The sequence below is a fragment of the Clavelina lepadiformis genome, chromosome 3 (genome assembly GCF_947623445.1).
Source record: "Clavelina lepadiformis chromosome 3, kaClaLepa1.1, whole genome shotgun sequence".
NCBI lineage: Eukaryota > Metazoa > Chordata > Ascidiacea > Aplousobranchia > Clavelinidae > Clavelina > Clavelina lepadiformis.
Genome location: NC_135242.1, coordinates 9518684 through 9543293, shown reverse-complemented (window position 1 = coordinate 9543293; position 24610 = coordinate 9518684). Strand labels below are relative to the sequence as shown.

Below are 24610 nucleotides of genomic sequence, written 5' to 3'. Positions count from 1 at the left end.
ATTTGTTTTGTACTACAGGGTAATACCTTCTCTTGATTGTGGTGTGTGCTTTTGCATTTGTAATCAAACTGTAAGTACTATGCCCAAAAAATTTCAAGGTGTAAATACAAAATCTGCTGAAGCAAGAGCTCGTAAAGCTGCAGTTGCTGCTGGTGAATTAGAGCGAAAGCAAAAGGAAGCTGAAGATGAATATTGGAAAGATGAAAACAAACATGCACAACGTAAACAACAAAGAAAACAAGCTCAAGAAGAAAAGCGAATGGATAATCTAATCAAAAAGAAAGAAATTGAAAGTTTGTATAAAGCTGAGGAAGAAGCTCTTGCAAAAACTTCCAAAAATCCAAGGACATCAAAAGTTACTCGTGCAGAAATAAATGCTGTTCAAAAAAAGGTAGAACAAGAAAAAGCAGCCGAAAAGGATGACTTAGCATTACAAAAACAGAACATTACAGTTCTAAGTGATGCCGTAGAAGAAAATATTAATCAAATCATATCTCAAAACGTGGTAAGTGGAAATGTTGAAGCACGATCTGTAGAAGATGCCATTTCTGCATTAAGTACAAATGAAGAACTGGACAGACATCCTGAGCGAAGACTAAAAGCATCTTACAAAAAATTTGAGCAAGAGCACATGCCAAGACTGAAAGCAGCAAATCCTGACTTAAGAATGTCGCAATTGCGCCAAGTTTTGAAAAAAGAATGGCAAAAATCACCAGAAAACCCACTTAATCAAAAGCACAGTACATATAATGCAAAATGAAACTGGGTATACAGTATACCATCTGTTATATATGCTTGTATGGCTTTCCATATTTTTTTTGGAATTTAGTTAAATAAAACGGTGCTTTGGGTTGTTTTTTGGATGGTTGTAAAACTTACTTTTTATTTCAACAAAGTTTTAGGATATTGACTTTTGATGTGGACATCTAGTGCGGTACCGTATTTTTTAAAGTTGAAATCCCAGTAAAAATTGGTGAGTTTTGTGACAAATTTGAAGAAAGGCCCAGTGCACATATTTCTCGTGATTGAATGGAGTATAATTATAGCCTATGTGTTAAGTTGCAATGGATTACATCTGTGACAAAATTGACCTGTATATACTAGGGTATGCATGTATATATTTTTTATAATACTACTTTGGCTAATGGCTTCATGTCAAATGTCATTTTGTTTGCTATTTTGAGATAGGTAAGTATTGAGAATGTCGATGTTAGATAGTTGCATTGTAACATTTATTCTTCGTGATAATTCCATACACCTAACCCCATTGCATGTCAATTAATTGGTTTAATGATGGGTAAGTTACTAAATGCTACCCATTATTGACATTTTGCTAAGTTGTTTGTAAGTACCGGAAAATTTTAGTTACAATTTTATTTGACTTTTGGAAAAGTTGCATTATAAACGCTTATGTACAACTTGATTGACAACTTTTGGAAAAGTTGCATTATAAACGCTTATGTACAACTTGATATATGTTATGTGTGGAATAGGGGTCACCAAACCACAGGCAAGGTATTTCATCCTACTCGCTGTATTCACATAAAATTTCTAAATAAAATGTGCTGAGCTTGATATGTTGTCTAACTTGATATAAAATAATAAGGAAGTTGCATGTGATGTGGAATTATGTGAAGACTAGTTCAGCCAGCATTAGACCACCTTTCTAATGATACAAAAAAATATTTGTTGGGCCTGGAAAAACACTAGCTATACATACGTTTCTGGAAATTCTGACTTTATTATCAGAGTTACTCAGTGCTTGTTAAACACAAGCAAATTAATCAAGCATCGCTTAGTTATCTTTAATGTTTTTAATGCACCTACTCAAAGTTATTTTAAAGTTGACATTTTTATGAAAGTCGCTGTTGCTGTATTGCATCTAAGATTCATATCTAGTAAAGTGCATTGGAATTTTAGATGGGGTGTATGTTAGCGTGCAATATAGATACCAAAGTTACATGTTTAAGATAGGGCAATTTCCTTAATTAAGCAGTTAAAATGGGTATGTCGAGTACAGTAATGATTTTAGTTGCTCACAGAAAGGATATTTATTTTTTTTGCTATGAAACAAGTTTGGTGACCTCTGGAATGGAACATTGGTTTTTCAAGACTAGACTAATATTCATGACTAGGGCGATTATTTTTTGACTTGTCAAACAAAGTCAAAAATTTGTCAAATATACAGTGTTAAGTCAAAAATTGTCAAAATTGTTTAAAAAGTCAAAAATTGTCAAAATTGTTTAAAAAGGCAAAAATTTTTACCAAGTCAAAATTGCTTACAAACTGCATTGTCGTGGTGTCGTAGAGGTTGCACTGTAGGTGAACTTGTCATTTTACATTGTACACCTTGCAGCCTACTTTATACTGTTGTAAATGGCCCATTGTCTACTTATTGTGAATCAGCTCTTGCTTCGGTTTTGCTTTAGATACTTCATGTATTTTTAGTTTGTACCAGTGGTTCCCAACCTTTTTTGGTGTCTCGGCCGAATTTTAAACTTCAGAGTACGTATGGAGCCGCATGAAAACATTCAAGTAATTAGAACGAAAATTTTAAAGCATAAAAGCATGTACCAACGAATAGCAACACTAACAAGAAAAATAATACAAATCAATTTAATGTCCAACTTGACTCGAACTCCAACTGACAAGTCAAAAATAATCACCCTAATTATTATAAATAGATTTTTTTATAATTTTTGAGGGAGAGCCGCAAGAAGACTAGCTTGGTACCGCATGCGGCTCTAAGAACCGCGGTTGGGAATCACTGGTTTAGACAAATGTATTGAACAGTTTTAGTTGCAGTTTTTTTGGCAGTGATTTGTAATTAGCTCATTTCCCTTTTTAGAATTGGCTTGGTCTGTGTTCAGATTTTTGCCCTTCTTTGCTACAATAATGGGTAATTTAACTATTTGAGTTCTTCATCTGTCAAAGTTTGTCAAAAAAAAGTTTTTTTAATGTCAAAATTTGTCAAAATGTTCAATTTTTAGGTCAAAAACTTTCGTTTTTTAGATCAAAAAATAATCTCCCTATCCATGACCATTTCAGCATATTTCTGTACTTCTACGAGGTAGCACCACTAAATTTTTGTTTTGTCTTCTTTGTTACTAACTCAGTCGTGCTTTGTTAGTGTTAATCATAGTGTTTTAAGTGGTGATTTTACGCATTGTAGCTAGTTCGTGAATCTTGTTCAAATATAAAGCCATGACTGTCAGCCTTAATGTCTTATTGCTTTGAGATTACTGGACAACTTTTGTAACAAAAGTTTTTTAGTTGCATTATCTTGAAACTATTTTCTATTGTATGCTCATTTTTCCTTTTAATTTTTAATTGAACATGGCATTCAGTCTTAGAAATATACATTCAAATTACTAAGCCGAAATTACTGAATGTGCATGATTTTGATCTGGTTATGGCGTCTGATGTTGAAAGAGAGTTAAAACACAAAAAAATGTCAAATGTAGTGGAAACAAGTCTTCCAGTATGTATTACAAGCTTGGCAAATATTAATTTGCCACAGACACGTGCCATATTGATTCTTGCCAAAGAAAATGTGAACAGAAGAAATATGGAAAAGCACTTCAAGCTTATATTCTACAATGCTCTGTTTAGCAGGTTAGTGATACAGCACCACTTTTTATATTAAAAATCATGTCACCTTTAGAAATACAAAACTGCCTGTTTACAAGTTTGTATTGTTTGATTTTGCCAAAAGATTGTTTTGATAAAATTGGCATATATTTTACCATGTAAAAATTTTTTCAGGAAATTGTTGAAAATGCATAAATCCGAATGCCTAAGTTGGAAGCTACTGTCAGACTACTCATGGAGCAATTCACTTACATGCCGTGCTGTGACATTTCGTATGCGTCTAAAACAAAGGAAATATCTGCAAGCTGATCAATTAGAACTACTCACAGATCAAATTTTAGCAGGTTGGTATTAGCAGCTAAGACCCGACTCATTGTCGACTGTTTTTTGTACTGTCAGTCATATATGGAAAGTAAATAACCATGTGTAGAATAAAGATGTACAGTTGTATATGGCATATGTAATAGCTATTGTTATTAGCATTAACACTGTTGACATATGCAAAGATGGTTATTATAACGAAAAAATCTTGCTCAGTTAACTATACTCCAATGAAAGAATGAGTTTTCTGCCTCATCCAAGTTTTCCTTATTTCATTTTCCTTTTTATCGTATCCTGATAGTGCATGACAGGCACCTGTTGCAAATATCAAGTAACCTAAACTGCGCTTATTAATATTTCTGTTGAAAATTTCACTTAGCTTTATAGCGAATCTACTTTTATCTATATATGCATGGTTTTATGAATTGGCAAGTATTAACTCCTAAAAGAAATATGTGAATTTCGATCAAGTTTTACAGTTTCAGACCCCCCATGCTAACAAACATTAATTGGAAGGGGTGCAAAGAAATTAGTAAGCAATGTTTTTAGTTAATTAAATATTTTTAGTTGAAAATGGAAGATATGAACCTGTAGTGAAATTATTACTTTGTTTGGCGGAATCTGAGAAAATGTCACATGCTAAATGTCAGCATTTGAGTCCAGTTAACAACTTTAAGCGAAGCACAAGGAACAAAGTTCTATCTATGGAAACTGCACTTCAACATGGAGATGTCCCAGGCTTTCTTTTCAATAAATTATACCGGTCTTTTCCTAAGTATGATATATGTGTTTCGGTACCTTTCATACAGTTTAATCATTTGTTGGTTATCCGTCATTGTCTTTTGCTCTTAACTTCTAGCTTGTCTAAGTGCCATTAAATTAGAAATTATTCAGTTGTAATAGTGCAATACATTATTTTTTATTTCAGACGTACTTTTTTTCTTGATAATGACAAATATTTTTTTCCTTGGGGTGAAGGACTCCCATCAGATCTATGTTTTTCAAGTTTAAATTATCGCATGCCTAACCCAAAATGTCTTGGATTGGGCAGTAATTATAAATCATTTCACTATGAATCTAAAGAAGAACTTCATGGTTTATTTTCTGATGTTTCTCACCTAAGAGGTAACTGTCAACAACAATTCAACAATGCTTTCAACAGCCTTTCTTTTTGCAAATGTGATTAATATTTAGAACGGTTTTTGCCATTTTTAGCACTCTAGGGCATTTTGGTTGAACATAGCTGGAGCAGCAGAACAAGGCTTAATTTTTACTAAAATTACTTTTGATCTTATTAATTTCCTCTTTATCTAGGTTCGGTATGTGAAGAGATGAGTACATACAGCAAAGAAACCCTGTACGGAGCTCTCAGTCATAGTCGCGTGTCATCAGTCAATATTAAACTAAGTTTGCCAAATCTGCCTCACAGTGATAAACTGGATTTATGTGCTGCACTGAGAAAAAATGTTTGTGTGCCTCTTGAAAAATAATTTGTTGCTGCATGAAATTAAATTCTTAGGACTTAAGTAGTTGTTCCCAGTTACATGTAATTATTTTGGCATCTGTTTTTAAGAGCTAAGGCACAAAAACTTGACATTTCAGCAACTATATGATGAAGATGAAGGTTTTGTTTCTCCTGGAACCACACCGTCTCCACAAAGTGAAACATCTGGTAACTCATCTGAAGATGATTCTGGGATTAATTTAAATGCAAAGTTTTTCGATGATAATGAGCCGTACAGTGGTTACAGGTGATTTTAGAGAAGCACTGCTGCCTCATATTAAAAATTACTAGGGTTTGGTTTTGTCTTCCCTGGACTTGGATCTGGACTGGGACTGGATATTTAGCTCCACTGAATTTTTTCCCCGAATTTTATAGAAGGCCTGACAAACTTCATGTATTTGTAAGCATTGTAATATTAATATTTATTTACATGATAGAGTTCCACGTCATGATCTGTCAAACTGGGATAAATGTCTTGATGTAAAACGCAGTTATCATCGTACATGGGAAACTATTGGAATGTAAGCCATAACTCTTTAAAATGATGAACTGCTGTCATTCTTGAAACTACACTAAATACAGTCTTTATACATTTCAGGCTGCCTGGATCCAGTAAGCAGAAGTGGTACTTGACTGAAGCTGGTGCTGTTGTGTACGACTTTATATGGCAAAAAAGATTAGAAATTATAATAGAGCTGGCTAATGCACTGTCTAAACAGTCTAAACTTCCGGACATTGTTAAATCACATGAATGTCCGTGGATTGAAGTAGACGAAGCCACATTAGTGCAACATTCTCAATTTGTAACAGTTGGAATTGCTTCTGAAACATTCTGTTTTAACAAGGTGGATACATTTGACACCTACAATGTAACCTGACATTAGCATGTTGCCCTTTCAGTTTAGTAGCGACTTGTTATGTTTTTATTCATTTCAGCTTGCTCAGATGTATCTATCTGTGAAAAATATTTATATTTCCGGTGTCACTGTGACCAGTACAAGGTCTTTGCTTTCAACGTTTGCTGAGTGGGGAACTTGCTACAGAAGGCTTTTACAGTTTTCCGTTGCTGGAACTTATTCGCATGAGCATGGCAATGACATGTATGCTCAGACTCAAGGTGTGATATTTAAGGTATGTCACTGTGCTCTTGGCGTTTTGACCGTAGTTGCAATGATTTAAGGTTGTCTACTGTCATCACATTTGAATTCAGGCGTTTTGTGACGGAATCCGTCATTACTTGCAATGTTATCATCGAAGTCTGTTGCTACATAATAAAGAAAATACAACTTTACAACAACTTGCCGTTACATTTCGAAACGCTGGTTGTCAAATCAGGTATTGGTCAAACACCAAAACTTTTGTATGTTTTCTTGTCTTTTTATTATTTATTTGGGAATATGAATGCTTGTTACTTCCATTGATTTATCTTGTTTATTTTACCAGATTAATTTTATTCCACGTCTCATTTATGAAGAGAAACTTTTAATATCTTAAGTGCACTGTATCGCAAATATTCTGAACGTCTTGCTTTATTTCTGATATTTTTGTTTAGGTATTTGTGCCATCTTTGTAAATGTGGGGATCCACTTGATGCTGCTTCAACATCATCCGTGGACTTTCCTACTGGAATTGAATTGCTTACATACCTTTATGAAGAAGCTATCCATTGCATGGAATCAAATTCATACTTGGTTTTGCTCTATTTGCTACGAAAGTGTTGCCAGCCTTATTTGCATTTTGTACAGGCATGTTTAACATGTTGGCATTGACGCATTCTCACGTTTCTGGTCTCAGTCGAATTTTCTTCCAAATTTTTTTTTTGTAGAATTGGGTATTTTATGGAAATTGTTGGGATATTACTGGAGAATTTATGCTTCGTATTAATGCTGCTAATGGAAGTAGAAGAGATCGCCAAAGATGGAGTAATTACGTAGTAGCTTCCAAACCAGATCTGGTGTCATGTGTTCCATCCTTCCTGAGCTATGTGGCAGAAGACATGTTTATTTGTGGAAAAACTATTGAGTTTTTTCAACTTGTTTGTCCAGAGGTACATCGGTCTGTTTATGTTTTAGATTGTATCTGGAAATTCTATTTAATTTGCCAATATTTAGCACTTTCTCTGCACTCACCCTATCTTGGCACCAGACCTGTTAATAACCTACTCTACTTCACGAATGCAAGAATTGTCTCAAAAATGGTACAGCTTTGAAGCTTCGATGAGGCAAATAGAACATGAAAGAAGTGTTTCGTGGAAACTCAAGGTTTCCATTAATAATTTCAATTTACCATATTTGATTTTGCAAATTCTGACTCACATGCTTTGATGCAGGAGGAGAAAATAGAAAGAACAAAGAAAGAGCTGGTCATCACTTCACAGACTATTTTCGAGCAGCAGCTGCAAGACGCACAACTTGCTATGAAACATGTACAAGATCAAGTAAAAGAAGGAAAAAAAATTGAACTAAAACGACTGAAGGACCAAGCAGAAGAAGCAATTGAAAGGTTTGCATGCTTTTTAATTGTTATAGATAGTCCATAAATTTTTTACATTGTAGTTGGTTTTGAAAATTATAATATAACTTTGATAACGTTCTTTTAGATAACAAAATTTATAAAATGGCTATCAGTTATATATGCCAGGGTTGGCCAACAAGCTGAACACAATCAACCACATAATATTTCTGATTTTAAAACTTTGAAGTTTATCTTAAACGTTAACTCCAAACAATTTGATTGAAAATTGGTTAATACTTTACAATCAAGGGAAAAGAATTCGTGAAAGAAAAGAATTTTATACAACCTCAACTATTGCGTAAACTTGATCAAAATTTTGCTTTTCCAGTAAAAAAGATCAACACTTGTTTAATGCTAGATGTTATTGTTGGTCCACATTGTTTTTAGGACATTTGAAAAGCAGGGCATGATGGAAAATAATTTTGTGTTCCAAATCTGTTTCTTATTTTGGAAAAGTAGCACCAGCACTATGTTAAAGGTAGTGTCTTATAAGAGTAGTACACTGATGAGCATTACTGCATATGACATTATTTCAACATTCCTTGGCTTTTCCAGTGGCACTTACTCAAATAAATGTGCATCCAGGAACAACATTTATGAAAAACTTGTAAAAGTGAAAGTCCTGCAATTTCAATTTCGCAAAGAAACATAAAGTAGGCTTATTGCTTTCTTTTGAGTTTTCAGCAGTCAAGATAGGTCGCCAACACATGTTATGAAATGATTTTGCTTGCAGCTGATTGCAAGTTTGTGAGAAAGTAGATCACAGGTAGAGACAAGTCGGTCATCCTTGATATATGTGATCTGTCCAATGGAATGATATGCTTTTGTTTTAAAGGAGAAAGTTCCAGCGAATACAAGAAAAAGAAGCTGACAAAGTTTGGCAGGACAATGTTCTTAATAGAGAGAAAAAAGAAGTTGAACATGAAAAAAAGCTTGTTCAGGAAGCAAAGTAAGACATCTTCTGGCTACATCTGAAAATATGTATAATGTATCATATACTCTAAATTACTGGTACTGTTTGTAATTAATTTCAGTCTCCACAATGGAACACTTATTCTTTAAATCAGATTGTTTGTGAAAAAAGTATATCTCCATTGTCATAAAACATTAAGGTGGTGGAAATGTTGCAATCCATTGTAATATATAAAAGTAAAGTCTCTACATGAGAAAATGACAAACAATGTGGCTGTTATAAGCCGTTGGTCATTGGTTGCCTAACCATACTGTATACTGTACAGTGTACACAATATACCCACTGTACATATATTTGCAGTACTTCCACGCACATGCTACTAAGTGTGTGTGGATAAATTTTTTTTACTTTATTAGAGATGAAATGATCGCACACTATGAGATGCTGTCCCAGAAAGCGGAAAAAAGAAAGGAAAAGGCAAACTGGCGGACAAAGCGACATATGCTCCATGACAAAAGGGTTGCCTTTTTCAGAAAGGAACAGGTAAAAAATGTCTGTTACCATAGATATTAGATATCTAGTATCAGCTCAATAACTCGAAGCTTTGTTTTCAATTTATATTCATGGAGCATGATGAATCCCCAAATTTATAGTATTGATTAAAACAATAGCATCTACAACAAGTAGTTTAACACTGTGCTCCAATTTTTACAAGGCCATTGCTATATGCTACTTAAATTTAGAATCATAAGTAAGACATATTACCACATGTTAGTTTACTGTTGACTCAGGCCAGCTATACCCAATCGGCAAGCTACATGGAGCCCAGTTAAAAAAATTTTGCAGCCCATTTAGTGGTTTTCCTTATGTATTTTTAACTACTCTTCAATTTAATAAGTAGCAAGTTATAACATTTGTCAAGACCACTCTGACCACTGGAAATTTACCGAAACAAACCATTTTCACCAAGACTAATGTAGCAATTGGGCTTGCCTGCTACCTGTTGATTATACCTAAAAAGATGTGGCCAATTCTTACCTCTACAGATCTAAAAAGGTTGCAATAATGTGAGATGTTCATTGCTGAACGGCATAGATTTCGCGTTTGTGTTACTTTTCAGAAATGTAGTGACAAGTGGGTCGCAACAACAATGTGCTAAAATATTTAATTTAATACTTTAATTAAGAGCGATGATTTTTTTCACTGATGATTTGTATAAACTTGATCAAGTGTAATAAGTTAATCAATATGCGGACAGCAATTTAAAAAGTCTTTATTTTTGGCCCATTAAAGCATTCGTTAGTCATAGCTGACTTGGACCTTAAACTAAATTTTATTTTCAAAGGAAGAAGCTGTTATGAATGTCCCACATGGTAAACTTGTTCCTCTTGGAATACATGAAGTTGTAAAATCTGAAATGGATGCTGTTATCACCACCGCAAATAACAGCAATGTATTAGTTCCTTCTAATTCAATTGAAAAGACCCGAAGAAGGATCGACAATAATTTAGAAATTCATCCAGATCTTGATAAAACTTCTTTCATAGAAAATGAAGTGAATGTTCAAACAAAGTCTACTTTGGTTACTGCAGAACTATCCCATGTACCAGAATCAACCCAACCCTTGGACAGCATAACACTAAAAATGTATGATAGAAAAACTACTGTCATGTCTTTCACAGGGCATAATATTTTTGAAGAAAGTACTAATGGAAGAGATTTGGATCGTAAATGTGAAAGAAAAACACATGGATCTATTTCTCAATCGAAAGTTGACATGAGAAATACCCTAAATTCACTTCCAATAGAAAAACAATGCCATGTATCTGATGAGTCCACTAAAAACAGTCAATACAAATCATCCACAGTGCTTGTTGATGGCAAACATGTATCCCATTCGACTGTATTTTCTACATCAAGTCCACCATCTGGTGAATTAATTCACAACAAACCGGTTGATGGCAAACATGTATCCCAGTCAACTGTATTTTCTACATCAAGTCCAATTGCTGGTGAATTACTTTACGGCAAAACAATTGATGGCAAACATGTATCCCAGTCAACTGTATTTTCTACATCAACTGCACCTTCTGATAAATTAATTTGCAGCAGAACAGTTGATGGTAAACATGTATCCCAGTCAACTGTATTTTCTACATCAAGTCCACCATCAGGTGAATTACTTCACGGCAAAATAATTGATGGCAAACATGTATCCCAGTCAACTGTATTTTCTACATCAAGTCCACCATCTGGTGAATTAATTCACAACAAACCGGTTGATGGCAAACATGTATCCCAGTCAACTGTATTTTCTACATCAAGTCCACCATCTGGTGAATTAATTCACAACAAACCGGTTGATGGCAAACATGTATCCCAGTCAACTGTAGTTTCTACGTCAAGTGCACCTTCTGATAAATTAATTTGCAGCAGAACAGTTGATGGCAAACATGTATCCCAGTCAACTGTATTTTCTACATCAACTGCACCTTCTGATAAATTAATCTGCAGCAGAACAGTCGATGGCAAACATGTCTCTGATTCCGCTATAAATCTGGCAATGCAAGCTGACTATAACAAGACCTTTCACAAACCAATGCGTAAAAAAGTGGAAAATTGTAATATACTGGATTCACCAGTTGCTTACATATTAAATGAAAAAGGCAATTTTTTTGAACACTTAGGTATGTTTGGAACAATTAGGAGTAAGAATTTTCTAATAAAACTTTCTTAGATTAGATTTTGTAAGCATGAGATGTCTAAGTATGCTTTTGTAGAAACAAGAAGTCCAGATCAATCAACGCAGTTGCCTGGACAAGATGTTACACATGCTTATCCAAAAGTACTTTTAAGCAACAGTGCAGCAGGTACAGCTGCTTATTAATTAGTGAAGGATGTCCCTCCGGTTTGTAACTGAGCTAGTGAATTGATTTCAGTGTTGGTAGTGTGGCGACCACAATAATTAATTGACTGCTAATACAAATACAGTGATACAACAGATAAATAAAACATCCCTATCTAAAAGAACAGTTTTATGACATTTGATATGTTAAATTGCTCTCCATGGCCTCTATAATTTTCAATCAGTTGATATGTAATCTTTTTACTATGTTTTGAGAGTTTGTAACTTGTATTATTTGGTGTAGCTTACACGGAAATAACTAGATATCAACTTTCAGAAATTCCAGCTTATACATCTGTTGCAAGAGACCAAAATAAAATCCTTGTGGTTGAACAGAAGCACAAGGAGGACACTACACTTTTGCCTTCGTTACCTGTGCAAGGAATATATGATAAAACAATACCAGACCTGGAAAAACATTTAGCTTGCAACCGAGGTAGGAAGCGATGTAATTGCATTAAGCTAACCTTGCTTGAAAATACCTTGTGTTTGTTTCTAAACAAAACTTACTATGATGTATGTTTGTGACTTGAGATCCTTAATTTATAATCCCTTTCCATTAGATATAAGTTGAAATTCCTAAAATGAAATAGCTATTTTAGAAAATTAGAGAATTCTGTACATTGCTTTTCTTTCATATTGTGTCATATACAAGACTTCACCGAGGGCAGTTGATGCTATCATTGTGAGCACTGGACATTTATTATGTAACTTAAGTTTATCTTCGCAACAAGGAAGCAAATCATGAGCTAAATGTTATCATCAACGGGGCGCCACTGCTTTTTCATCCTGGCCCCATATATCTCAGTGTGATTTTGGACAGATCGCTCAAATATTGATCACACATAGAACTACCATATCAAAATATATTCATTTTGTGCCACGTTGATAAAATGACTGTAACGCTCATGCTGGGGTTACTACTTTACATACAGCAGGCTTGGCCTTTGTCTATTGTAATTCTGAGGACCCTGCACTTGTCTGTGGCCGCCTTGCTCTTACCCACCATATTGACACTATCATAAACAGTGCTATTCATGTTGTGACTGGGTGACTGCGTCCCACACCATTCACTGCCTTCAATTCTTACTACATTGCATGTTTGCTATCAAAAGGTTGGCCTGGTGCAGCTTAACTGCATGCATGCCAGCGCAGGGGAATTCTGATTAATTGTTCATAAATTTATTGGCACTTTCTACAGCCTGTTAGTGTGTCATGGAGGAGAAAATTGTAGACCATTTTACTGGCTGCTCCATCCATCGTGCTCTTCCATAGCCTGCTCGTTCTGGATGACTATATGACTCAGTGGTGGTTGCCCAACAACTGTCCAAACTTTTAACCTGGGTGGCTAACGAACCAACAAGCTCAAATGAAGATCTGCATATTTAAAGAATTTCTGTGCAGTAAAAATGCTAATGAATGTACATATTGTTTATTGTGCTTACAGACATATCTGACCCACTTAAGCTTGTGGATCTCTACACAGCTGTTGTTGATCATGGGGCAAATATGCTTGAAGATGAAGATTATGATGTCATTGGAAACATTCCTGGACAAGACAACATTGTTTCATTCGAACTCCATGCTTTGCCTGTGCTTCTTCGTAATTGTGTTGTAGGACCCATTTTGTCACAAGCTGCTCTTGTTAATCGGTACTTACTTTTACAGGAAGAAGTTTAAAAATACTTGCAAATTCAATGCCTGTTTCTGAAATATGTCTAACTTAGTATGTGACTGTTTAGATGTGCTGTCAATTATTTTATGACTGATCTTGCCTTACCGCGTCATTTTGAGATGCTTAGAAGTTTTGTTTTACTGGAAGATGGAGAGTTTTCACAAACACTCACTAATGAACTATTTGGCAAAGTAAGCCAGTTGATTTTATTGGCAATATCACTCATAACTGCCATCTTATGTCTGTAGCTTACATAATTTAATGGTATCTACTGAAAGTCTCATTTATTAAATTACAAATTATACTTAGAGCAAATTAGTTTACTTTTAGTATTTTTCTCAGTATGTTATCAATTTTATTGTATATTTTATGATGTGATAGTACAACCCATGTCTATTTTAGGTGCACTGTGGCTGCAGGCCATCTGAAATTTTGAACCCGGTGTCACTTAGAGCAGTTATGTCAAATTCAATTCAGTCTTCCTCACACAAGTTTTCTCCTCACATAAGTAACTTGTCCTTTGTGGTAAAATTCTTGCCACCAGCATTCAGCGCAACTGGTGCGAAGTTTTGTATTTAATTTATCAAAACAATATAAACAGCATGTTAATATTTGTTTTCTACTTAGATTTGGACGTACTTAGTTGTCTTCAAATGCGGTATCAGGTGGATTGGCCACTGAATATAATTTTGACAGAGAGCTGTCACAATAAGTATAACACAGTTCTTTCCTTTTTCCTTCAACTGAAACACGTTGTTTGGGCGTTGCATGACATTCGAGCTCGTTTGGCTCGCATAGGTAAGTTCTACAGTCAAAGATTACCGTAACGTAGTTATATAAGTTGGCGCCGAACTTTGCTTGATGAACACTTAAATTAGTCTCGGTCAGATCCACATTTTCAGCGTTAATGTTGCAATCAACATAGATGTATATACTTAATTTCTTAAAATGGTATACATGAGTTTGATATGTATTTAAATTATATTCATCAAATTATAATAAAACTTTTGTTCAAATATTCATTTATGTTTTTACTTGCTGTTTTTTAACATTTACACTTTTTATGATAATCCTATTTACCAGTAAAATGTCTTCATACCTTAGATAATGGGCAATCAGCCATTATACGAGTAACCTCCTCAGAGGTGCGCATGATGCATTTGTATAGACATGAGATGCACAATTTTGTTAAAGTCATGCAGGGCTATGTTTCCACGCAGGTTAGTAAAATAGTGTAGTTTATTATCTCATGTTATGTCTTGTGAATAGCAATTTATAACAACAAACCCTTTAGGTGCTGCATGTATGCTGGAAAGAGTTCCACGAAGAACTAAATGCCAATGTGTCAACCTTAGACGATTTGCATCTGAGGCATGCTGAATACATCAATAAGTGTGTTTTAAGGTAATTGTAGTTTTGTTACAAATTGCAAAAAGAATTTTAGCAGCTTTCAAAAGTTAGTGTTTGATTACACAATCTGTTTCGAAAGCGTTGCGTATAACGTACAAAACTTACTCAAATGGCTATGTTATTAGTTAAACGAGTAAATTTAATTTCATTCGATTTCATTAGTTTTGTTAGTAATTACATTAACCTGGGGAATGCATCAGCAGTGCAAATGTTTTACTATATCTGCAATGTTTGCATAATTGAATGTGCATTCTATCTGTACAATATGCAAAGATTCCACCTCTTGAAAATTTATAACGTTTTACATTGATGTAAGTAGTAGAAATTATTGTAATCCATGCTTGTGTTAGATGCCTTCTTACTCCCAAAGCTCAAAATGTGATGAATGTAATTGGGGACATCTTGAAATGCATTTTGCAATTCCGTGCACAACTGGCAGCAGCGGAATCTGTTTCATTCCACAATCTACAGCGTACATATCGCCAATTCAGTCAATATTCCAGTTTTCTCTATCGAGGTATGTTATTTTGCGATATGTTAGCAACAACGCCAAAAGTATGATCTCTTTAAAAATGTATTAGCAGAAAAAGAGTAATTTTACACGCACAAACGTCACCGTTTACTACTACTTACATCCATGTTATACTGTATTAATTACCATGTTCTGTCACAGTGGTACTGAGGTTGGTGCAAAGAGGTTATCAGCCTCACTTGGAAGATTTCTTAGTACGTTTAAACTTCAATGGATTCTACAAATCATGAGGTTGTGTTTGATTTTCAACATATGAATTGTTTCATCAGATAACCTTTTTACTTAAATGCTATATTTTCAAAATGTTAGGAAAACACACTGTATTTGAAAGTTACCTGTATTTTTAATATGTCCGTTTTTGAAGGCGTCGATATACTGCGTGAAAATTTTGTGTCATGTTTTAAATGTAATAACACGCGTTGTTCTCGCAATGGCCTCGTGTGGGCTACCACGTTGTGCTCTTGAGCATGTTTCTCCCTATTTTGTAGCACACTACTGTTCAGCAGGACGCATGGTGTTGAGTTTTTTAATTAAACTTCACAAGATCTTGGGTGTGTTATGCTCAAAAACGTTTTCCTTTCACTGTTAGAATGTGGATGTGGGAGATTAGCTGAACCCCATTTCGCATCTCTCTGTTTGTTTTCGTTTCTCGCCAATGCTTGGCTACCACTGCTGGACAATAGAAATGTACACAGCTTTTCATTCCATTTATCCGAGTACCTCCTTGTCAAAATATTACCATGATGGTAAGTAAAACCCTCAACGCAATGTAGGCGAAGTGGGTTGCTATTAGTCCTGGGTTTATTACCATTCATCTGGGCAGTTAAATAAAGCCCAGAACTGAGTAAACAATCGTGATGACGAACGAACAATGCTGATCCTACCATTTGGCACTCCCGGTTACACCTTTAAATTAGACCGTTATAAATTAGAGCTTCATAAACTGGACCTTTAAGTGGTAAGAGTAGGACTCGTCCCTGCAAATACACATTGCAGTTTTATAAGGGTTACCGTTTGTTGTGATTTATTGGGCCTTCAGAGATTAATTATGACCCGCTGACATCTTGAATTTACTCCGTTTTATTAGCATTAAACGGTGATGACTAACAAACGAGGTAAAACAATAATTATTTAAAACAACGTTTTTGGTTCACCGGTAGTACCAAATTTCCAACATAATAACTAGGCCTAAAATTTTCCGTCTAAACTGTTCGCATCGCAGTTTATGTTTACCAGACCATACCCTGTTTCAAATTTTGCCTGAAAAAGCAAGCACAAAGAATCGGCGCTTTGAGTATTTTATTTTCGCTCGATATATCCTTCAGCTTTGATTGCGTAGTAAGTAAGGTCGTAAAGCGTGGTGGTTTGATAACCAATAACGGAAACTGATACAAAGCCTTGGAATATCGCTAAATTTTAACTATAAACATGATATACCTATTTTCAAAGAAACACAGTGAAAGTGAAGCTAGGTAAAGCGTTCCAGTTTTCATAACTTACAATAAGATTAGAGATAAACAAATTTTTTATGTACGTCTATATACAATAAAATTAGGCCTATATACACCAAACAATAGTTGCAGATAGGCTAATAAAGAATAAGCAATGCTGTAACTACGTGCTTCAGACGACTTCGTATCTGTGGTTAAATCTAATGTTTCCGAATATTTTTCCTACGGACTCGTACAAAGGATCGCAGTAGCATTGAACCAAGGCCTTCCAGTATGCAGCACAACAACCAAGGTCAATAAAGAATGACTTCATGTAAGGGCCAATGCACCTATATGGAGAAGACAACGTGGTTTACTTTGTTTTGTAAAATCAAACGTTTTTGGTTGCTTTTCCCGTCTAAAGTGCGTTGATCTGTTTTTCTCCGCAAAAAAATGACATTTTACATACCATATATGATAGCAACTTTGCATTGCAAACATCAGTCCCCATAGTAGAGCGCATGGTCCTCCGCACAAAATGGAAAGAACAATGTAACAACACTTCTTGGAACATTCAAATGTTTTATAACTGCATGTCCAAACACCATCAATGCTGTGAGTTCCATCCGGTTCCGCGAAGGAATCTTCAAACCATACCTAAACACGATAAAACATCTTATTTTAATTCCATTTAAAAGATTGGTTTGTGCACAAAGTTTTGCTACAGATATATTTTTTCTTTATTCTTACCCTAACGTGCTCATTTTTCAGGGTTGGGTCTCGATTGTCAAGGTCAAACTCATGTGTGCTTCCAATATCTGTAACTTGACTCATTTTCTTTTCTTTCTCCAGCGATTTCGACATTAACACAGCAATGGGCTGATAATTTGACTGATGTTGATACCTCCAGAGTACTTGGCTTTAACGTGATATTTCTTTTTTCTTCTTTTTCATTCATGGTAATGTTTTCGTGAGTATTCTTAGCAACGTCTCAAAATATTCAAACTTCTTAAAGCGATAGCGGACAATTCTTAAGGTTGGTCTATTCACAGGCAAGTTTATTCAGGATGTATAAACACAATTACTTCATAAACTACCCTGTCAACGCTTCTTGATCTAAGTAACTCAGCGAACAAAGAAGTCTAAATTTCAGTCTATTGTATAACTGTACTTGCTTAAATGGTCAATATCATGACAAGGAATAAGATGTTTAAAACATAAGCAGCAGCTTCTACCGTTAGAAGTCATTAAGCAGACGTCTAAAAATTACATACGGCTATAAAATTCTGCAATGAGGTCCCACCAAAGTAGGGGCTGGCAATAAGATCGTCGTGGTTGCATAGGTCAAAAGGCTTAAGATAAAACATTTTCGTAAATTAAATTAGTCCCCATGAACTTGTGGACTCCAATACGCCACCCCTTTTCCATCGGCCTAATTCTTTATCATTTGACAACGTAAGTCGTTTAAATTTAAAACATAAGTTTACAAAAAGGATTATAGCTTGCGCAAATGCATGAAAGCTAGTTTGGACTCGGGGCTAAACTTTTGGGATATGAAGTTAAGCCTACCGGTTTCCTGCTTATACTTAATTAGTAAATTATTTGAAACGTGAATATGACTTTTTTAGTATTTTACTTTCTTGCAAATAAAGTTGGTTTTATATATCTACAAGTTAGCCTTTTGCTGGTTTTTTTTCATCGACTTAATGTACAGACAAACTCATTTAACTTCGATGATAAACAAAATAAATAAGGAACCAGGGAGAACGGTAATCAACTTCTCGCCGGTTGAGTTGGCCTTGATCGCATTATATGGTTAGAAGAAATATTCCGATCATAGGGAAACACTGAGACCGCTGTATTCGTTTTATGATTAAGATAACAATTACTAAGTTACATACATTACGTATATATAACATATAAGTTGGTATATAGGCAAGGTTACCGTCTTGCTAGGCCAAAATATAAGCACGCTGTTGTGCGATGAGATGGTGAGCTTCTGTTACGTAATGCTTTTCGCGAAATTCTTTGGCTTTAATTTGAAGTTTGAAACCGCCACAGTTGTGACTGAAAAACTTACAAAGCGGCTTCATTTTGCTTAGCATCATGAAGAGTAGCCTAGTCGCTTTCAAAAGCAAAAAAAATTCCTTCTTAAAATTGTAGCTTTAAGCAATTAGTAGTTTACTTAAGTTAGAACATTGCAATCCTACCCAAAGTTAATTGAAAATCTTTTAACTTTTGCTGCTTATTTTGATACTACCGCTCATTTAGGTTAAACCTGCCCTGCGTGTATTTTCTCCGAACCCATATTTATATTGCAAAATACGGCTGTCGGAAAAATGGTTGCTTCGAATGAAAAAAGGCTATTTTGCCACCATTTATGTTGAATCGTGTCTGTTCTTTGATAAGATGCGTTTGAATTGTCGCGTTTAATGCTCTGCCGGAAGTGAATGCCGTCACTCAAAACACAACTAACCCAAAGGAATGATTTTTATGCAAATTAGTGTCGACTCAGTCGACTTCTGTACAGTAACGTGAGTAATAGTCACTGAGTTCAATCGGGTAAATTTACTCCAATTTTAATAGCGAGGATTTTGATAGACGATATAGATTTTTAACAACTGTTTTGGTATTTTTTTTTGTAACCTAGCCTAGCATAGTCTATAGTAAATTATCATAGCATATAATAATTCAATATTCTAATTTTGTATAATTTTCACTGATAAGGGAATGGAGTCCGAAACATGTTAGTAATTTCGTGTTAATAACTCATAAAGATGTCTATTTGTATTGGCTGAGCTTATTACAACTTTTTAGTAACCTATTACAAAACTATCTCATCTCTCCCAACATTATACTGTTTTGTTTTTTGTTGTTGTCGCTGAAGTTGTTTCTTGAACAGCAATCTAGCCGCAAATTGAACCTGTCAGATTTACTTCAAAACAAATATGTGAAATACTCGAATAGAACGATACAATTACTAGTTCAAGGGAGAGCTAGTATATATTTTAAATCTTACAGTTTAGAGTTGCTTTTGCATAACATGTATTTCATCTAACGACCATAAAAGTGCCGAAAAAACAGTTATAAACAGGAATTCGGTGTGAAAGATTTTCTTTTTTAAAAAGTATAATAAAACTATTGTCCGTCTTTTTCCTAACACAATGATATTGTTGACGATGATCGAGATTTTCAAAATTAATAAACTAAACTACTTTGTATTTGTGGTGAAATTTGATATTTTCAAGGGTTGTATATCATCTGAGTGACAGTTCATTTGAGTGACAGTTCATTTGAGTGACATAATTATAGTTCATTTGAGTGACACATTGATAAGTGCTGTTTAATTCATTTGAGTGACACATTGACATTTGTTGTTTAAGTTGCAGTTGCTGTTAATTAGTAAGTGCACAGATGACAACACACACAAGACAAAGTTTAGAGTACTATCAACAAAAAACAACTAAGAATCCTCAACCATCTCGTTCAATTCTGATAGTTCCGCAGTTGGTCCGATCTTCAAATTACGCGCAATTCGGCGGAGGAATACTTCCTGTGGAAGGTCTTCTTGCTGGGAAAACAAATTTCCAAATCGGGCTTCTTTTTGCCTTGTCATACGCGATCGGCGCAATGGTGTCGATGCACCAAATTCAATGCGAAAGAGTTCTTGGGAAACTCTATGATGCTGCATGCTGATGCATTTTTCAACCATTACTGTAGTTTGAACAGTACTCACCAATGTGTCACTCAAATGAACTGTCACTCAGTTGAGCATGAATTATTTGTCACTCAAATGAACGTTAAAAGAATGTGTCACTCAAATGAGCTGTCACTCAAATGAAGTGTCACTCAGTTGATCAACTACCATTTTCAAGTATCTTTCCAGATATGATTCATTCACCGGATCGCAGCAGCTTTGATCTCTCGCTAAGGTAACTCAGTGTTGAATTTCAACATAAACTAGTTTACTCTTATTAAATAGTGCTTTTCGGTCGAGTTGGTGACGTACGTTTTCTTTAAAGTGCAGAATTTCTAGATTTACCACACACTTGCTATAGAGCTATAGCATAGGGCCTGAAAATTTAGAGCCCCTTCAGGATAATTTTGAGCCTCTAACATCAATCAACAGTAATAGAAATTTGCGTTTTATTTTTAATTTGTAGTTGAAAGATCAATCTGAAGTCATACTGGACTAATAGCATGCGGAAGGAGAAGTTTTCTAAATATTGAATTTATAATTAATTATAATTATCCGTTAATTTTAGTACGGTACCCGTACTCTTGTTTTTGGTTCAAAAAAAATTCAAGTTTTTATGCCTTATTGAACTTATTTCGTTCTTAATTGCATTCAAATGCTTTGGCTGTTGTGTTGTGTGCTTATGTAATTACAATTTTTGTCTATAAACAGTATTTTCGACGCTTAGTATATGTGAGCCCTTTCTATAGATTTTTCCGATTCCCGTCTAGAAATGCAAGCTATAGAGCTATAAGGGCCTGTAATGGCGGAAATAGAGAAGGTTTGGTGACAGTTAATCACGCGACACTTAATCACGCGACACATAATCACCGACACATAATCACTAGGACATTTAATCACGCGACATTTAATCACGCGACACATAATCACTAGGACATTTAATCACGCGACACATAATCACTAGGACATTTAATCACGCGACATTTAATCACACATTTACAATATTTTTTTACATTTACAATTTACAGCAATGTTATGCATGGGAAATGTAAGCAACTGCACGAAGATAGACTAAAATTTCGCTTGACAGATAACGGTCAACTATGTTTTGCACGCGCAGTTTCAGTGCCTTGTACCGTATTGGAATAGAAGGTTGAGTACCAGCAATTCCTTGCAGAAACGTTGCACGTTGCATTTGAATGTCTTTTTCAATTCCCCGTATGAAAGTCCACATTGTCGGGTGGTGGCATTGAAAAAGCACTTGGAGACCAAAATGCCAACCTTCGACTGCATTTGTGGTTCTTGCAATGCAACCTGCCCCGGCTTCGTAATGATTCCAACTTTCGATTGGAAAGATGGCTGAGCCGTAATGTTCACCACGTCCCGGACGTCGTCTGCCTCTGATATATGTGTGTTCGAAATACGAAAGCAGCTCAGGCATCTTCTCGTGATCGGGCATGCTATCAGCTAAGATCAGAAATGACTCGACTACGTCAGAGGAAGGGACCATGGCTAAGGCTGGTAAACACCGAACAGCTGTTCTTAATTCGTCATCAGACTCGTAGTCACACTTCATGCCAATTTCATTCACTTTGCGCAGGACGCTTTGCGTTAGGTGAAAATAACAACTCCTAACATTTGCTGTAGGAAATGCTGTGCGGAAAGCACTTACTGCGGCAGTCTCAAACGGATTCAAAACAATTGTCGGGGAGTTCTAAAAGAAAGACCAAGGAAGCCTTTGGCAGTCGCATCCAAGTGATTATGTGTCGCGTGATTAAATGTCGCGTGATTACGTATCCAAGTCGCGTGATTAAATGTCCTAGTGATTATGTGTCGCGTGATTAAATGTCCTAGTGATTATGTGTCGCGTGATTAAATGTCCTAGTGATTATGTGTCGGTGATTAAATGTCGCGTGATTATGTGTCGCGTGATTAAGTGTCGGTACACCAATAGAGAATGGCGCTGGAGAACAGTATAACAAATGTTTTTATTTCTGTTATAGCTTTTTCAGTTTGGGCATTTGTACTGTATTAAATAAAGTTGAAGAACTTCTCAAGAAAATGGTTTAGTCATAGAATGTTTATTATATAGGGTATGATGGGAGTTGGATTATTCCAGATGTAATTAAAATCGGGACCCGTGTTGGAAAGAACTGTTTTTAACAGAAATCGAAAGATTGGTTACCGTCATTGTCATTATCACCATTTTCTAGGGCACCATCAAGAAAAACCAATAATAATACAAAACTCGCTCGTTTACATTGGTATGTATTGTCTCTAATTGAAAAAATAAATAAAAACTTCATGTACTGAAAGCTATCACGTATATGTAGGCTACTTGCACAGGCAATAAGAACTGACTTACATTTGACGTTCAATAAAAGTATATACCTGAATAAATTCTTAACCATAATTCTATTGGTGTGGACTTCCAATACAACTTCGTATTTGTGATGAAATTTTAATATTTCCAAATATCTTCCCACACGATTCATTCACCGGATCGCGGTAGCATTGAACCAAGGTCTTCTAGATTCTAGAATGTAGCACAGCAACCAAGGTCAATAAAGAATGACTTCAAGTAAGGACTCAAACACCTGCATAAGATACAAAAAGATGGATTATACCAATAATTGCGTATTGTCATTTAAATATAAATGTTTGCCTACCATATATGGAAACAACTTTGCCAAGCGAAGTACAAGCCAAAGGCAAAGGGTCCGCCACACAAAATAGAAAGGAAGATATAGCAGCACTTCTTGGTGAACTCGAAGGTTTTATAACTACATGACCATACACCATCAAGGGTCAAGGCTGTGAGTACCGTCTGGTTTCGTAAAAGAATCTTCAAACCAAATCTATACAGCAATAATAATTAATTAATCTTTTAAACGTCTTTCAAAAAAATTCATTTCTTTCTTAACCCTAATTGTTTAATTACTTTTCCGTGAAAACGTCAATGCCAGTTATAGTTACTTACCTTGACACGTTTGTTCATATTAGTGGGATCTCGAAGCTCAAGATCTAGAATCCCCTTGGATTTATTTTCAAGGGATACCTGGGTCATGGTTTTACTCGTAAAATCTTCGAACTAACATTCAATATTAAAAGAAATTTTCTGCTACACAACACACCTTGTAAAAGCGACAAGACAGGCTGTAAAAAAGTTACTCGGTTAGCTTAACAATATGCTATGTTGTTTTTATGCTTTTGTTTCTAAAAAAGTTTAGCTTTTCAATATAGACTATATGGAAAAAATTTGTTGTCGACGTGTTCGATTTCACTTCTAAACCATAAAGCCTATAGTGTGCTTAGACGCTAGCTTAAGTAGTTTATTCAGTCGTCAACGTCCTCCCAGGTTAAACACCGCGTTGTTCTTTATACGAAAAAGCCCCTTACCAATCTTCTCATTTTTCTCCGATACAAGTTTTGTTGTACTGACGCAAGGCAACGTTTTTTCACACAGGAAATCATCGGGTATTTGCAGTGATATCATGATTATGTTGTAAACAAGAACTGCATTCCAGAATGTCAGATTTCTGTAAATGAAAAAACTTCAGGTATTGTTTATTTTTTCAAAATTAACTGTGGGAAGTGAAAAGTATGGTTGCTAATCTTGTAATAGTATGCTAAAACAAGAAGAGTGCGCTCACAAACAATCGACGAGCAGGAAAAAGCGGCAAAGTCCTAAGACTTAAAACGTGCAAAATGGTAACTGTGGTCTGCAGTGATGCTATAACGACATATAAAAGGTAAGCGTGGCCACCAAATCCAGAAAGCGTTTAGTACCCAACCAAAACAAAAAATAATAAACAATAAGTTATAACAACAATGAGAAGAAACTACACTAGACTATGGGCAACTAGCATAGCGACAAACACAACAGCAATAACAAGTTCATTCAAACATTATCACAAGTATGGGATGCTGGAATGTTCGAGCGTTGTACCAAACGAGAAAGCTGACGCAAATACTCCATGAAATGAACATGGTTAAATAGGTTGCCAAATAGTTTGCTGGAATACACGACTTTTCGAAAAAGAAATACCTTCCTATAGCTAAAGCAGTAAAGCTACATGACTCAATGTGCCAAAAGTAAACTTCATTCAATCACATTT

The 24610-nt window shown here is 35.2% G+C and overlaps 3 protein-coding genes and 1 long non-coding RNA gene across 5 annotated transcripts; 2 read left to right on the top strand and 2 right to left on the bottom strand.

Annotated features, from left to right (window-relative positions):
* On the top strand, positions 1-3347 carry LOC143448361 (coiled-coil domain-containing protein 124-like). Its single transcript, XM_076948065.1, has one exon. The coding sequence runs from the start codon at positions 80-82 to the stop codon at positions 758-760; it is 681 nt and encodes a 226-aa protein (XP_076804180.1). The 5' UTR covers positions 1-79; the 3' UTR covers positions 761-3347.
* Positions 3348-3352: 5 nt separating this feature from the next.
* On the top strand, positions 3353-15915 carry LOC143448360 (gamma-tubulin complex component 6-like). The gene is made up of 27 exons (XM_076948064.1): positions 3353-3615; positions 3766-3935; positions 4480-4687; positions 4841-5037; positions 5227-5378; positions 5515-5663; positions 5854-5937; positions 6015-6261; positions 6353-6547; positions 6627-6751; positions 6969-7161; positions 7242-7463; positions 7528-7677; positions 7746-7918; positions 8766-8879; positions 9260-9386; positions 10189-11530; positions 11624-11713; positions 12026-12184; positions 13196-13400; positions 13491-13614; positions 13826-13982; positions 14051-14221; positions 14528-14643; positions 14718-14827; positions 15184-15350; positions 15507-15915. The coding sequence occupies exons 1-27, from the start codon at positions 3413-3415 to the stop codon at positions 15593-15595; spliced, it is 5439 nt and encodes a 1812-aa protein (XP_076804179.1). The 5' UTR covers positions 3353-3412; the 3' UTR covers positions 15596-15915.
* Positions 15916-16649: 734 nt separating this feature from the next.
* LOC143449626 (caveolin-1-like) lies at positions 16650-17703 on the bottom strand. The gene is made up of 3 exons (XM_076949894.1): positions 17546-17703; positions 17265-17452; positions 16650-17145 (listed from the first exon to the last, which is right to left on the bottom strand). Exons 1-3 carry the CDS (start codon positions 17657-17659, stop codon positions 16989-16991), a joined length of 459 nt encoding a protein of 152 aa, XP_076806009.1. The 5' UTR covers positions 17660-17703; the 3' UTR covers positions 16650-16988.
* Positions 17704-22949: 5246 nt separating this feature from the next.
* On the bottom strand, positions 22950-24604 carry LOC143449627 (uncharacterized). Of its 2 annotated transcripts, XR_013114598.1 has the most exons (4): positions 23892-24604; positions 23473-23648; positions 23162-23350; positions 22950-23089 (listed from the first exon to the last, which is right to left on the bottom strand). It is a non-coding gene; the product is annotated as an uncharacterized LOC143449627 (long non-coding RNA). The 2 variants fall into 2 exon arrangements; XR_013114597.1 differs by having other exon boundaries at positions 23473-24604.
* Between the last annotated feature and the right edge of the window lie 6 nt (positions 24605-24610).